The sequence below is a fragment of the Aquarana catesbeiana genome, linkage group LG06, assembly GCF_042186555.1.
Source record: "Aquarana catesbeiana isolate 2022-GZ linkage group LG06, ASM4218655v1, whole genome shotgun sequence".
Taxonomy (NCBI): Eukaryota; Metazoa; Chordata; class Amphibia; order Anura; family Ranidae; genus Aquarana; species Aquarana catesbeiana.
Window position 1 is genome coordinate 235,984,286 of NC_133329.1, and position 16,614 is coordinate 236,000,899.

The window sequence follows — 16,614 nt, forward strand, 5'->3', positions numbered from 1 at the left end:
TTTTTTTTAAATAAATACAGCAATGATTGAATACCACCAAAAGAAAGCTCTATTTGTGTGAAGAAAATGATTAAAAATTCATTTGGGTACAGTGTTGTATGACCAAGCAATTGTCATTCAAATTGCGACAGTGCTGAAAGCTGAAAAATGGCCCGGGCAGGAAGGGGTTGAAAGTGCCCTGTATTGATTTAATCAGTACAATTATCATTCGAAAATACAATGCAATACAATACAATACACTACAACACATTACATCACTTCCGAATTTTTATTCTGTTATACGAGAATTTTCATAACTTTAGTAAACTTCAATTTTGATATGAGACTAGCATGTAAAAAAAAAAATCGGACGATCATTTGTCTGATAATCTCATCGTATGTACCAGGCATTAGTTGCAGCTCTCTCACACCGAATGTTGTCTGACTTAGAACTGAGGAGATAAGAAAGCAAGTGTGTTACTTTGTTATTGTTTACAAATGTTACACTAAATGATCACTGTGATTGGCTGTCACAGTAATCATTCAATGAGGAAGGCTTCTGACTGGCTCCCAATCCTAGGATTGAGAGCTCATCTTTCTACAGAGACTGGGTCTCATGGGGCTGTGCACGGGAGGGAGTGGGGGAGATGAGAAACTGCAGGCCGCCTCCTGAATGTACAGGGGACGCCTTGTGTACAGAGGAGGGGTTTTTATGGATGTGTGTAACACACCAAAGGTAGGCAACTGGTTACATAGTTATGCAGCTTTTTTTTTTTATCTATTCTTATTTATCTCTGTCTAACATAGGTATGGAGACAAATGCTGCACTTGGGTATAAAGCCAGATATTTACACCTATAACTTGATTCTTCGTGCCACCAGAGACACTGGCATTGGAAAGCCGAATGAAGTGTTAAATATACTGCAAAATTCCAAGGATTTGAATGTGTTGAGGTTAAGCACAGGAAACTCTCAGGAAGACAAGACAACCAGGGGAACCAAAACAAAACAAGAATCTAATAAAGACTTTTTACATGCACGGCTACCTCTGCACAATGGTTCAAGGGATCATCAGAGTACTGTAACAGACTTGTCATCTACAGGGGGTCAGAAAGATTTGAAAAACACATCTCAGGTTGCCATCAAGCCATCTTTTGCTGCCAGTAACGTGCCAAACCTTTTAGATCTTCACCTAAATACTGATTCAGTAGTATCACTGACGAATGTCGCTAACCCCTATGATAGATTTGCCCTGATTGGTGACCTGGAGGGTTTTATTCAGAAGATGAAGGAAAACAATGTCAGACCTTCAATAAAAACATTCACACTAATGGCTGAAGTGATGAAACCAGACCAGCAGTCACAAGCTACCCTTGTTGACCTTATGGATTCATTCAAAATAAAACCCGATTTGACGTTTTTTAACACGCTGATATTAAAGAGGAGTGAAACTATGGATCTGAAATCGGCAATGGTAAGATAAAACACTATTCTGTCTTTCTCCATTCTCTAAGTGTTTAGAAGTAAACATTGATTTACGAATCTGATTTGGAGATGTATAGTACCAATTTCACATACAAACCAAATTTTTGATCATAACTCTACCTTACAGATTCATGGCTAAAAATGCCACTAAGGAAGAGAGGAGGTGGGCAGGCACCCTAAGAACAAATACTTTAGTAGTTAGAGATAGGACAGTCCCTGCTGAGCCGGACGTATTTCCTTTTTTTTAACATTTTTTTTTCCAATTTTTTTACTTAGATTAAAATACAGAAACCTCAACACTGGTGTACCTAAAATGGAACACTTCTACGAACAAGACCTCAGTCACAAACACCACTTTGTAGTAAAGGATAAACAAATAACTGAAGACCAGATAGTGGACCTCAGGGTCTAGGAAGTCTTTGCATCCCGCACATCATTTTTGACGGTATACACCGTTTTATTAAAAGTGTAGAAAGAGTGGGTTTGACCCTAAGGGCCAAAAAGACAGACAAATTTCAATCAGTGTATGGCCAGCTTTACTTTGGACAAATATTCTCTCACTTCCTGTTATGTCTTGGGACAGGATGTGAAGCAAAGTTTGCCCAAAGAGAGACCAGGACAGAACAAAAACTGGGTTTTTTAACCATAACCCATCCACTAACCCAGGGCTTGAAAAATTTGCTTTAAATTTAGGAAAACAGCTAGGTGCCAGTTTGTTTAAAAAAAAAAAAAAAAAAAAAAGTTTACTGGTGGAACAGGTAACATGTTCCCGAAGGTAAACTTATCCTTTTACCTGCCACAGCTGTTATTGCATTTTTTGCACATGTTTAAGAAGTCATTTTAGGCTTAAAGATTAAAGAGGAAGTAAACCCTGGTGGGTTTTTCTTCCTTTCTTCTTCCATGCAAAGAAAAGGCATAATGTGTTAGTATGCACATTATGCCTTTATGCCTGCTTGGGTGTAACTTTAATTTTTTTACAATTTAAAAAGAAAACTTTTTTTTTTTTCTTTAAGGGTAACTCCACTTTCGTGGGGGAAAAAAATAGCAAATAAAAAATAATATAGCGTATACAATTGTGACACAAGTTATATTGTAGTTGAATGTTATTAAAAATTTCCTTTCCTTTTCAATCTGCAGCCGCTATAATTTTCTGAAAATGCAATATGGCTACCTGGAGTTGTTCTGCACATAGAGTGTGTACTGAACATGCCCCAGAAACACCATTTCCTGCTTGCGTGATTGGGTCACCAATTTTCCAAAAAGTCTGCCTAAGATATGTCAGATTTCAGCCATACCCTGCAACAAAAATGTAATTTTTGGTGAGATACTCCCAATAGGAACACATCTAAAGGGATGTAGGCCCAGCAGATTTCCTCATTAGTGCTCTGCAGCTGCCACAGCTGATTGATAATTGTGAAACCACTCCCATTAGACCCACTCAGCACAGAGGAACAAACAGGAATTTCTTCAGAATAACAAAAGGTAGGAATCTGCAACAAAGGTTGTTATAATCCTTGCAATGTACATCACCCAAAGGGGAATGTTTTTTTTTTTTCTGAACAAAAGTGGAATTACGCTTTATTTTTGTTTTGTTGTTTTTTTCTTTCCATTGCATAGGGGCAAATAGTCCCCTATGTGAGGATTTTTTTGGTGACAGGTTCTCTTTAATGAGACATCTGGGGTCTAAAAGACCCCAAATCTCTCCCCTGTGCTCCACTGAATGTAATGTAATGCAATGCACATAGCACTGCAATTACATTCTTTCCCAGCCTTGATGGCCAGAGAAACTGTCAGCAGGGACCTGGAAGCAACGTCATACATGTCACTTCCGGTTCAACAACAAGAAGGGGAGGAGAACAAATGTGTGTCCGCTCTCCTTCCTCTCCCTCTACCTGGCGGCAACCGCTGTGCCGAGCCCGGGATACATAGCAGGGGTTGTGTGGAGCATTCGGGCGGCAGCCCAGGCACCAGGATGAAATTTGGCGACCTGGCGTCTGGGGTTTATCGAGCCTTGCACTAACCCCCTAATCAGCAAAACTGTAAACTGTGTTTATGTCACCTAATTATATCTTTACAGGAATTGTTGCCAGTTTTAGCACAAAGAGGAATTGCACCAAACATCCACACGTTCTGCAATCTAGCAAAGGCCTGCCGTAAGAAGGAAGATGGGCTACAGCTGCTTCAAGACATGGCGGTATAAAAACTTTCCAGTTTTCAGCTTTTCACTGTCTATATTTAATGATATCTGAAGCAGCGAGAAACTGTAACTGAAACTGTGTAACAAAAAAAAAAACTGGTGAGGTTAGTGGTGTCACACTGTGTAGATCAGTCATCTGAGGCCATTAAAGCAGAACTTCACTCTTTTAGTCAACACTGACTATTTTTAATCCTTATGCTGCTAGCATTACTAAATAGATAGGAAAGTATATCATATTTACTTGTTTTACATCTTTTTTCAAATTTCTTTAGTTACTTCCTGCTTTCCATGCCTAGGCAAATGATATTCTACATCCCAGGAGTCTTCAGGAGGGGTGGAGAGGAGGGGTTTTCTCAGCTAAGCACACCTTTCTGCCTGTATGCCTGAGCTAAGGGCAGATAGAATCCAGAAAGTAAATGCTACATGAATAATCTGCCCTTAAGATCGCCACAGCCAGAAAAGCTAGGGTGTTGTTTTTCAACGTGATTTCTTGAATGGATGGGTTCGTTTTTGCTTTGAATACTAAAAATGAATTAAAAAAGAAGTATGCTTTTTTTTATTTTTTTATTCATACTTGCTTAGGTGGATGCAGCATCGGTCTGATGCTGCATCTGTCCCCTGGCGCCTCTAACACTGAGAACCCGAGCAATCGAACACCACCGATCACTCGGTTCTCACAGCTTCCCGAGCAGAGAGCTGGTGACTGTCAGTCACCACTCTCTGCTCTGCCCCTCAACGCTCACTGGAGCGTTCAGCTGTAGAGGGGGTGGGAGCCTCAGGCTCTCAGAGGCTCGCTGAGAGGCTGAGCTGGGTGTCGATCCAGGGATCTAGGCGGAACCCAACTCCCTGGTCGTGCTGACGTGGAGCCTGGACTCACTCTGATGTCAGTAGAGAGTGGATTTCAGGCCGCTGTCTGCTGAAAACGGGTCACAGGAGTGCAAGACGAACTGCACTCCTGTGATCCACAGGAAAATACAGCCAAACTAGCTTTGGCTGTACTTCTTTTTAAATAGCGTTCTTGGTTTGATGTGCTCAGATAGTGTAGCTCTGCTTTAACATTGTGAACAGTTTTCTGAGCCTCTGGTACTATGCTCTGGGGAAAAAAATAGAAGGTTTTCCACTTAAAATAAATATGGAGGGCGTGTCCAGATGTGAGACGAGACAGACGTGCTGCTGTGGAGCTCCTCACATCCTGACTCAATCTACAGCCAACCTCTGAACTGAGCAACCCGGTGAGCCTCCAGATCAGCCCTATAGGTCCCTGGGCAACCCCTGCCTTAATTCCAGCCTAAATTGTGGATCCCGGCCTGTGGCCAGCTCCACACAGCCGTGACCCGCCGCCATCTTGCGGCCCACGAGGCCACATACATCCTCCGCGCTCGGGTGCCCCGATCTGCGGGACAAGCGGCAGCACCGTCATCATCCGCCCAGAGCAGCTTCTCCAGAGAGGGCGGACCGGGAGTGAGCCATCGGAGGGCCGCCTGAGGATCCCCAGAGACAGGCTCTCCGCACCCGCTGCTCGCCACCATCTTGCGGCCTACAAGGCCGCCGGCATCTTCCACATCCGAGTGCCACGATCCGCGGGATGAGCGGCAGCCCCATCCTCGTCTACCTGGGGCAGCTCCTTCAGAGGGGATAGTCCGGGAGGGTGCCATCAGAGGGCCTCCTGAGGATCCCTGAAGACTGATTCCCCACACCTGCAACCCACCACCATTTTGGGGCCTATAAAGCCGGTAACATCCTCCCAGCCTGGGCACTGTGATCCGGCCATCCTCTCCTCCTGCCCTCCTGCTAGCATCCCTGAGGGGGAAAGATTGAATCATACTGCAGCTGGGGAGTGGATAATCTGTGAAGGGGGTGGACGCGTACCGCTGAAGCTTCGCCCCCGTCAGCACCTTCGCATCCTCCATCGTACTCCGCGGACCCCGATACCTACCTGCAGGCCCCCTAAGAACCTCCTTCATTGCGGGCCAAACCTTGGATGGGTCACCCTAGGACCCGCTACTCAAAATCTGGTCCGAAGGCTTCTCGTACCCCCCCACCGGCGACCGTCTCCTCTACAAGGCGGCCCACTACCGCGATGGCGGAGAATACGCAGGCAGTCACGGAGCCGGGGGCGGCGGTGGCCCCCACAGGAGCAGAGATCCTGGCCATTACAGCGTGCAAGGAAACTCTGACAACCAAGATCAACTTCCTGACCATAGATGTCGGTCTCATCTGTCAGGATATGGACAAATTCCGGTCCCGCATTGCAGAGGTAGAGGACAGAGTCTCCACAGTGGAGGACACAGTCCGGGCAGAATTCAGGGAGGTGAGGGCCCTTCAGCTCCAAATGAAAGCGCGCCAGCAGCGTGCTATAGACACTGAGAATGGCCTCAGGTGGAATAACATCCTCATACTTTGATTACCTGAGAGAGCTGAGGGTCCCAGGCCAGCTGAGTTTACTGAACAATTACTGTGCACCCTGTTCAGCCTGGGTGATATGCCTCCACCTTCGTGGTGGAAAGAGCCCACAGGGTCCCGCCGCTCCCTCCAAGACCAGGGGCCCCTCCTCGCTCCTTCCTGCTGCAGCTGTTAAATTATCGGGATTGCATTCTGGCAGCGCCATGCCTGAAATTAAATGCGAAAATACCAAACTGCTCTTTTTCCTGGATTTCTCTCAGGAAGTACAGCAACGCCGCAAGTCCTTTACTGATGTGAGACGTCGGCTCCGGGAAAAGGGAGTACGCTTTGGTCTCTTATATCCCAGCAGGTTGCAGATCACCAATGGTGACAACACGCGTTTCTTTGACACCCCGGAGGCTGCTGCGGCATGGCTGGATACCCGCTAACAACATACGACCAGGGAACCATAGTTGACTTCAACATGCTGGGAGCAGCTAACTATCACAACCCCCCCCCCCGAACAGGACTACCTCCTGTTCCATGTTGAATCACAGTATTACTCACTATCCATCCCTAGGTCTTTCCTCACTGCTCTAATCCACCATTACCCAGTTGGTTGTTCAACGTCCTTTGTTGCATAGACTACCACCCACTCCTCCTGTCTGAGGAGCTCCAGCAGCAACCACCAATTTTGTTTTTCCCTCTTTTTTTTTTTTTTTTCTTTTTATTGACTGTGCTACTGTCTGGAACCTGCTTCCCCTACCTAAGAGCTTCCACAAGTGTTGAAATATAACACTGAACTGTTGCTAATTAAAGTTTAAGCGTTTTATTGTTTCTGAGTTTTGGGTATAGGCCAGATCTGATCACTTCCCAGTTTTTAGGGATGTCATCAGATGAGGGCAGGTTTGACACCTTGGTGTCATCATGGGTATTGTTTATAAGTTATGTATCTATTCATGTTCGTTTTGTCTATTTGATCTTTCATGGGTCATGATTCCACCTGGTACAGGCTCCCTGGATCCTTGCTGCTCTTGAGATGTGCATGTGCACCTGCTTCACTCCTCCTTTCTTCCCCCGTCAGACCTACGCACAATGACAGGACATGACGCCCCCACCTACAGTGTGCTGTCCTGGAATGTCTGGGGGCTCAATTCTAAATTTAAGAGAGCGGTGCTTTTCAAGTACCTCAAATTGCATTCCCCACATATGGTAATTTTACAGGAATCGCACCTTATGGGCAGCAAACTACTGGCGCTGAAAAAGCCATGGATCCAGAGAGCCTTCCACGCCTCCTAGTCCACATATGCCAGAGGGGTCACAATCCTGATCAGTAAATCCTTCCCATGTGTGATGGAACATGTTCACACTGACCCCCAGGGTAAATATGTACTAATAGTGTTCACTGTCTGGGGTGTCCGGTATATTGTGGTAGGTGTATACATCCCCCCTCCTTTTTCCTCCTCCACCTTATACACGATAAGAAAATCACTCCATACTGCCCTGCCAAACTGTTACTAATGTCTGATTTCAATGCCATTCTGGCCCCGGACCTGGACAGACCTACCCCCCCCCCCCCAAAACAATTCTCTACTGACTTGCTCTCATGGGCAGAGGCGCTAGGTGTATCTGAGGTGTGGAGATGGAAACACCCACAACCAGAGCATTTCTCCAATACACATAAAACTACCTCCCACATCGATCTCGCCTTTGGCAACCCGACTATGCTGACAGATATACTAGACGCCTCATACTTGCCCAGCGGACTCTCAGATCACTGTCCCCTACTTTTTACTGTTCGCTCCCCGTCCTTCCGTTCCTCGTCCCTTTGGCGTCTGGGGACCCATTGGATCTCCCATGCTGACCTGGCAGATACCATTCCACCACACTTAGCGGAATACTGGGATCTTAATACGGGATCCTCCTCCACAGCGGTGACCTGGGATGCCTTTAAGGGTTTTACCAGAGGGCAATACATCTCTTCTATTGCTGGGATCCGGAGAGAACAAGCGGCTAGCACTACTGCCCTACAGACCGCTGCGTAATCCCAATCAGACATCTATGCAGCTGACCCCACTGACGCACATTTTGACTCCCTCAATGCGGCGAAACATGAGCTACACCTCCACCTCACCGAGGTTACCAGACTTGACCTTTACTGAAACAAACAACGGTTCTTTGAACAAGGAGACCGCAACGGTCACCTCCTGGCGATGCTCGCACAACATGACAGACCCCTGACGGTGATCCCTAGTGTGGTGTTCCCTTCGGGAGAATCGGCCTCTTCCCTGCCAGACATACTCGAGGCCTTCCGCCAGTACTACAGCTCTCTCTATACCTCAGTGCTACCCTCGGACTTCCAGTCGCGGGACCTCACGCCCTGGCTGGACCCCTTGGCACTTGGCTGGTTGTCTGGTGGGGAGAGAGAATCCCTAGTGAGGCCAATTACCCCGGAGGAGGTACTGAAGGCAATTAGGTCCTTCCCAGTGGGAATGTCTCCGGGCCCAGATGGACTACCCATTGAGTTCTACAAAACTCATGGGGGCCTTATTGGCCCCCAAATTGGCCCAGCTTTATTCCCAATGTTTGACTTATGGTGCCCTCTCGGCCTCCATGGGTCATGCCCATGTCATTCTCATCCATAAAGCATCTAAAGACCCCACATCCTGCGTCTTCTACAGACCAATCGTCCTACTTAATACAGACTTCAAGATCCTCACCAAACTACTAACCACGAGACTACAGCCCCTACTACCATCTATCATTGAGACTGACCAGACTGGTTTCATGGCCAATAGAGCGACAGACGTAAACTTGAGGCGCCTATTCACCAACATACACGTGCAACATCTCAATGAGGGATCTAGGGTGGTGGCCTCCCTGGACATTGAGTCGAGTGGCCTTTTCTCTGGGAGGTCCTCCGCAGGATGGGGTCCCCCCTGATCTTCATTGAATGGATGAAGGTCCTTTACCGTGACCCCACCTCGGCCATTAAGCTGGGAGGGGGCCTGTCACGGTCCTTCCATCTATCCAGGGGCACGCGGCAGGGCTGCCTTCTCTCTCCAGCCTTATTTGCCATCGCGATGGAGCCACTTGAGGAGTCCCTTCGCACCTCTCCTCACGTTAGGGGGCTGCGGGTTGGCTGGCTGGAGGACAGGGACGCCCTGTACGCAGACGACCTCCTACTCTTCCTCAATGACGCGGGTCCATCACTCGAGGGAGCCCTACAGGTCCTCAACTCTTTTTCCTCTGTCACGGGCCTCAGAGTTAACTGGACAAAATCTCTCCTGTTCCCCATAGACCCTGCGGCCCGTGACACAGCTCCCACTGACATCCCTCTACAATGGGTCAAGAATTTTAAATACCTAGGAGTGGTGGTCTCCAGGCAGGCTTCTGACTACTTACCCCTAAAATTGTCCCTGGTGGTTCAGGAGACTCGGCAACGGCTGAAGGCGTGGGAATCGTTGCCTCTTACTGTTGGGACGCATACATTTGTTTAAAATGAAAATACTCCCCAAATTCACATACTTATTTCGCCACTCTCCACAGTGGTTTCTTAAATCTTTTTTCATATGTCTACATCGCCTCCTCGCCTCTTTCCTATGGGGATCCCAATCCACCAGATACAGCTGGACTACACTAATACGCCCGACCTCCGAAGGTGGCTTGGCGTGTCCGGATCTATACAAGTACTATCTAGTCACCCAGCTAGTAACGGCTGCTTGGTGGCTCAATCCGGACATCTCCAACCCAGCTACCCAGGTTGAGACGGCAGTGCTGGGATCCCTAGAGGCGCTGAAATGTTTTGCTCTTTCGAGGCCCTCAAGCCCCCTATCGACTGACACCCTCCATGCGCACCACACTGCGTGCATGGGGGGCAGGTATCAAATTAGAAAAATACCCTTAACAGGCAATCTCACCCAATGCTCCCCTTTGGCTAAACCCAACCCTGGAGCACATCTATAAACTTCCCGAGCCTCATGCCTGGACCAAATTTAATATCAAAATGGTGACATAGATTGTCTCCAATCAATCCCTAGTCCCGCTTTCCAAACTGAACTCCGATTTTAACATACAGTCCTATTTTTTACGATTCCTTCAACTCTCCCATGCCTTCGGCCACCAATTCTCTAACTCCCCTCCTCAACTAGTTTAATCTTCACTAGAGGACCTTCTTAGATCAGATTGTGCAAAAAAACCCACTTCTCAATTATATTCACACCTGTCACCTCTCTCCCGACTATGGAAAAGCTAAGATCTAAATGGTCCCGTGACATCCCCGATTTTTGACAACGATGACTGGGATGACATATGGGATTTCCCATTTAGCTCCCTGGTCTCTCTGAGAGATTGCCTGATCCAATTTAAGATAGTCCATCGGGCATATTTTACCCCTCACAGACTACACAAAATGAACCCCGACGCCCCTCCCGGATGTTGGAGTTGTGGTGGGACTCCTGGGGACTTCACCCACATCTTCTGGACCTATCCGTCAATTGTCGGATACTGGAGGGAGATATTAGACTTTATCACACAAATCACCTCTGTGCCACTACCAACCATCAATGTCAATCTGCATACTAGGCCTGATAGAACAACTAATTCTTACGGTGACGGGACGCACACTGATGGGATTGCTCCTGTTCTATGCCCGTAAAGCCATAGCCCTTAGTTGGTGCAAACCAACCCCCCCTCCTCTCTCCCTGTTGAAACAATTAATTAACAATAGCTTACCTCTGTATAAAGACACATATGACAACAGAGGCTGGTCCATGGACCTCAAGTTGGACCAAAGTAGTGCAGGGACTACTTTGAAGTTGCACAGATATAAATGGTACTCATTGGAAATCATGGGGTACGACTTGTCATGCAACTTTGCAGTCCCAAGTTGCACAAGTGTGAAAGGGGCCTTAATGTCACATATATTATGTTCCCATTCACCCTGTTACTGCCTCATTATGTTTCATAGGATCGATCCGCTTCCTCAGGAGGACATCAATAATGATAATATAGGATTATAATCATAGATATGCGCAAATATCTGTTATATGCATACACAACAATAATTGTACATGTATGTATGTATATATATATATTTATATACATACACACACTATATTACCAAAAGTATTGGTACACCCGCCTTTACACGCACATGAACTTTAATGGCATCCCAGTCTTAGTCCGTAGGGTTCAATATTGAGTTGGCCCACCCTTTGCAGCTATAACAGCTTCAACTCTTCTGGGAAGGCTGTCCGCAAGGTTTAGGAGTGTGTCTATGGGAATGTTTGACCATTCATCCGGAAGCACATTTGTGAGGTAAGGCACTGATGTTGGATGAGAAGGCCTGGCTCGCAGTCTCCACTCTAATTCATCCCAAAGGTGTTCTATTGGGTTGAGGTCAGGAACCTGTGCATGGTCTGTTAAATTCCTCCACCCCAAACTCACTCATCTATGTCTTTATACAGGCGGTCCCCGGGTTAAAAACAAGATAGGGTCTTTAGGTTTGTAAGTTGAATCTGTTTGTAAGTCGGAACAGGTACATTTTTTTTAAGTGTAGCTGCAGCCTAAAAAAACATTTTTAAGCTTTTTCGGATAGCATAGGGCATGGTTAACACCCCTGTAATGGTTTTTTTTTTTTTTTTTGCTGTCTGTGCCCCTGTTCAGAAGATTTCACCTCACTTTCTGTCCCGATGACAAGTGGATTTTGAAAATTATGGGTTGTTGTGGAAACAAGCCTTGGTGATAAAGCATCAGTGGAGGTACCTTTCCCATAATAACTCTTACAGGAGTGAATTTCCCTTCCTAGGGGTAGATTTCCTCTCACTTCCTGTTGTCTCCCTCCGTTTTGTAAGTAGGAGTCGTTTGTAAGTCGGATGTTTGTAACTAGGGGACCACCTGTATATATTCTATATAATTTTTTTCCATTCACACATATATTGTATTGTATAAGAAAGACGTTCTAATTGACACTGCTGAATTTGCTGTGACTTCAGAAAAGGTTCCTGCACTACTTTGGTGCGATTTTGATACAGCTTTAGTGCCAAAGAATGTAAAAGTCGCATCAAAGTCACGCTGAAAACTGCCCTTCTTTAGAGTTGGCTAGTGTAAACCGAGCCTAAAAGTCCACAGTGTCCTCCTTTGGGATTTTTCTTTTTTTTTTTTTTTCTTTTTTTTTTTTTAACAAAACAGATGTGCTTTATTGTCACAGAAGGTAAAAATACAAAATACCAATTGACATAGTACATAACACTTCATGGAAGATATACATGCCTTTGCATAGATCAAGTTAGTGTGTACAGACTGGAGGGTAGCGTAAAGAATATCAATACTATATATAATAAACCCCCACTTTTCCCACACCTAGAAAACCCTCCCACCCAACAATCAAAATATTCACAAAACACTGTATGTCATTAGGAGGATAGCCACGGAGCCCATACTTTTTCGAATTTCCATGGACAGCCACGGTTAATATAGTCATTTTATACATGGGAATAGCTGCCTCAATCTGTGCTTCCCAGGCTGCAATAGACAGAGAGGAAGAGTCAATCCACTTCACGAGGATCTCCTTTTTGGCGTAAAAAAGAAGATAAGAAATTAATAATTTAAGATGATAGGGTCTTTGTTCGTCATCATGAACCCCCAACAGAGCTAGCTCTGGCGAGGCTGGAATGGATATTTGTAACCTGGAATTAATTTCTCCAAAAATCGCAAACCAAAATATCGCTATAATGGGGCACTCCCAGAACATATGAAAGAACGTTCCAATTTGAACCTTACATTTAGGGCATAGGGGTCTTTATCAGGGAATATTCAATGGAGTCTCTGAGGGGTGTAATAAACCCTATGGAGAAATTTAACCTGAATTAATTTGTCTTTAGATGCTATCACTAGTTTAGGGCCATAATCCAGACAATCCTCCCATCCCTCCTTATCCAACGATGGTATGTCTGCACACCATCTGTCCCATAATTTCTCTACCATGGGAGAATCCCGCCCCAGGAGTGTACTATAAAGGGTAGATAGGGGTTTAGAAACATCTCCGGGAGATAGAAGTTCTTCAATGGGATCAGCTTTAAGCAGGGGGGGTTTGTGGAAATTGAGCTCTAGCCGCGTGTCTAAGCTGCAGATATCTGAACCTCATCCACTGGGGTAAATGAAATGTAGCTGTTATTTCTGGTAGAGAGAGCAACTCCCCTCTGGGCATTATTTGCCCCAGGGTTGTAATGCCATATCTAGCCCAAATCTGCGGGTCTGGGATAGTATGAAAGTGCTTTAGCGCTGGGTTCCCCCATAAGGGATGGGCTGGTGATAATTGGCCCGGTTTAAGGTACCTTCGTCTAGCAGCCACCCATACCTTCCACGTTGCCCGAGTAGGCCTGGGGACCTCAAGGGAAGCCCCTGGCCTCCTGTAGGGAAAGTTACGGAGCTCAGTTAAGGAGCCCAAACAGTTCGCCTCAAGGCAAATTGCAGCATTAGTTCTGGAGCCCTGAAACCACCAGTGGATCGACACCAACATAGCCGCCCAAAAGTAAATCTGGAAATTAGGGAGAGCCAAGCCCCCCAAATCGGCAGGCAACCACAGTGTGGAATGTGCCAACCTAGGGTTCCACCCACCCCAAATAAAAGAACCCACTAACCGATCAATTTCCTTAAAGGATGAAACGGGGACCCAAACCGGGCAATTTCTGAACAGATAGTTAAATTTAGGTAGTATCATCATCTTAAGGAGATTGATGCGCCCCAGAAGATTCAGTGGTAAGTTCTCCCATGCAGAGCATTTTGTACGTAAGGTATTCAAGACAGGGGTTAGATTCTTTACAATAAAATCAGAGGGGTTTCTCGTGATCACGATCCTGAGGTATTTGAACTCCTTCACCCATTGCAACGGGGAGGAGGGGGGTCCAGAGGTAGCACCATCATCCAGACGGAACAAAACTGATTTCATCCAGTTGATTTTTATACCAGATAATCCCCGAAAGCTATCAAAAATTCGTAGGGCAGCTTGAAGAGAGGGGCCAGCATCATTTAGGTATAAAAGCACGTCGTTGGCATAGAGGGAGAGGCGCTCTTCCATCATACCCATCCGCAGGCCCAGGACGTCTGGAGCACTCCTGATCGAAATTGCCAGGGGCTCCAGCGCCAGGGCGAACAGGCTGGGGGAGAGCGGGCATCCCTGCCTCGTGCCGCGATACAAATTAAAAGAATCCGAGACCCAATTGTTAGTACGGACGCGAGCTCTAGGAGTATGGTACAACAATCGAATACCATGAATAAACTTGGGACCAAATCCGAATCTATGTAAAAGCTCCCATAAATAGTTCCATTCGACCGAATCGAAAGCCTTTTCGGCATCTAGAGAGGCAATAACTCTGGACCCCGGGTTATCGTGCAAGATAGTTAGGTTAACCAGTTGCCGACCGCCGCACGACGATGTACGTCGACAGAGCGGCACGGGCAGGCAAAAGGGCTTACCTGTACGTCCTTGCCTGCCCGCGGCTGGGGGGTCCGATCGGACACCCCCCCCGGTGCCTGCGGCGGTCGGCAAATCTCCCCCGGCGATCGGTGGTGAGGGGGAGGCCATCCATTCGTGGCCCCCCCCTCGCGATCGCTCCCAGCCAATGGGATCATTTCCCTGCCTCTGTATTGTACACAGAGGCAGAGGAAATTATGTCATCTCTCCTCGGCTCGGTATTTTCCGTTCCGGGCCGAGGAGAGAAGACTGTAATGTGAGTGCACAACACTACACACACACAGTAGAACATGCCAGGCACACAACACCCCGATCGCCCCCCGATCACCCTCCAATCACCCCCCCCCCCCCCCCGTCACAAACTGACACAAGCAGGTTTTTTTTTTTTTTTTTTTCTGATTACTGTATTGGTGTCAGTTTGTGACAATTACAGTGTTAGGTCAGTTACTGTTAGCCCCCTTTAGGTTTAGGATACCCCCCTAACCTCCCCTAATAAAGTTTTAACTCCTTGATCACCCCCTGTCGCCAGTGTCACTAAGCGATCATTTTTCTGATCGCTGTATTAGTGTCGCTGGTGACGCTAGTTAGGGAGGTAAATATTTAGGTTCGCCGTCAGCGTTTTATAGCGACAGCGACACCCATATACTACCTAATAAATGTTTAACCCCTTGATTGCCCCCTAGTTAACCCTTTCATCACTGATCACCGTATAACCGTTGCGGGTGACGCTGGTTAGTTCGTTTATTTTTTATAGTGTCAGGGCACCCGCCGTTTATTACCAAATAAAGGTTTAGCCCCCTGATCGCCCGGCAGTGATATGCGTCGCCCCAGGCAGCGTCAGATTAGCGCCAGTACCGCTAACACCCACGCACGCAGCATACGCCTCCCTTAGTGGTATAGTATCTGAACGGATCAATATCTCATCTGATCAGATCTATACTAGTGTCCCCAGCAGTTTAGGGTTCCCAAAAACGCAGTGTTAGCGGGATCAGCCCAGATACCCGCTAGCACCTGCGTTTTTCCCCTCCGCCCGGCCCAGCCCAGCCCACCCAAGTGCACTATCGATCGATCACTGTCACTTACAAAACACTAAACGCATAACTGCAGCGTTCGCAGAGTCAGGCCTGATCCCTGCGATCGCTAACAGTTTTTTTGGTAGCATTTTGGTGAACTGGCAAGCACCAGCCCCAGGCAGCGTCAGATTAGCGCCAGTACCGCTAACACCCACGCACGCAGCATACGCCTCCCTTAGTGGTATAGTATCTGAACAGATCAATATCTAATCCGATCAGATCTATACTAGTGTCCCCAGCAGTTTAGGGTTCCCAAAAATGCAGTGTTAGCGGGATCAGCCCAGATACCTGCTAGCACCTGCGTTTTTCCCCTCCTCCCAGCCCAGCCCAGCCCACCCAAGTGCAGTAACGATCGATCACTGTCACTTACAAAACACTAAACGCATAACTGCAGCGTTCGCAGAGTCAGGCCTGATCCCTGCGATCGCTAACAGTTTTTTTTTGTAGCGTTTTGATGAACTGGCAAGCACCAGCGGTCGTAGTCAAACCAGCACTGCAGTAACACTTGGTGACGTGGCGAGTCCCATAAGTGCAGTTCAAGCTGGTGAGGTGGCAAGCACAAGTAGTGGCCCTGCTGCCACCAAGAAGAAGACAAACACAGACCCGTCGTGCCCATAGTGCCCTTCCTGCTGCATTCGCCAATCCTAATTGGGAACCCACCACTTCTGCAGCGCCCGTACTTCCCCCATTCACATCCCCAACCAAATGCAGTCGGCTGCATGAGAGGCATTTTTATGTCCTCCCGAGTACCCCTACCCAACGAACCCCCCCAAAAAAGATGTTGTGTCTGCAGCAAGCGCGGATATAGGCGTGACACCCGCTATTATTGTCCCTCCTGTCCTGACAATCCTGGTCTTTGCATTGGTGAATGTTTTGAACGCTACCATTCACTAGTTGAGTATTAGCGTAGGGTACAGCATTCCACAGACTAGGCGCACTTTCACAGGGTCTCCCAAGATGCCATCGCATTTTGAGAGACCCGAACCTGGAACCGGTTACAGTTATAAAAGTTACAGTTACAAA

At 47.0% G+C, this 16,614-nt stretch overlaps 1 protein-coding gene across 1 annotated transcript in view; it reads left to right on the top strand.

Moving 5' to 3' along the window:
• The window catches only part of PTCD1 (pentatricopeptide repeat domain 1), an 85,006-nt gene that overhangs the window by 38,394 nt on the left and 29,998 nt on the right, over nucleotides 1-16,614 (top strand). The window contains exons 6-7 of the mRNA XM_073633082.1: nucleotides 787-1,452; nucleotides 3,541-3,657. Coding sequence (XP_073489183.1) covers nucleotides 787-1,452; nucleotides 3,541-3,657 — 783 coding nt within the window. The remainder of the gene's footprint in view (nucleotides 1-786; nucleotides 1,453-3,540; nucleotides 3,658-16,614) is intronic.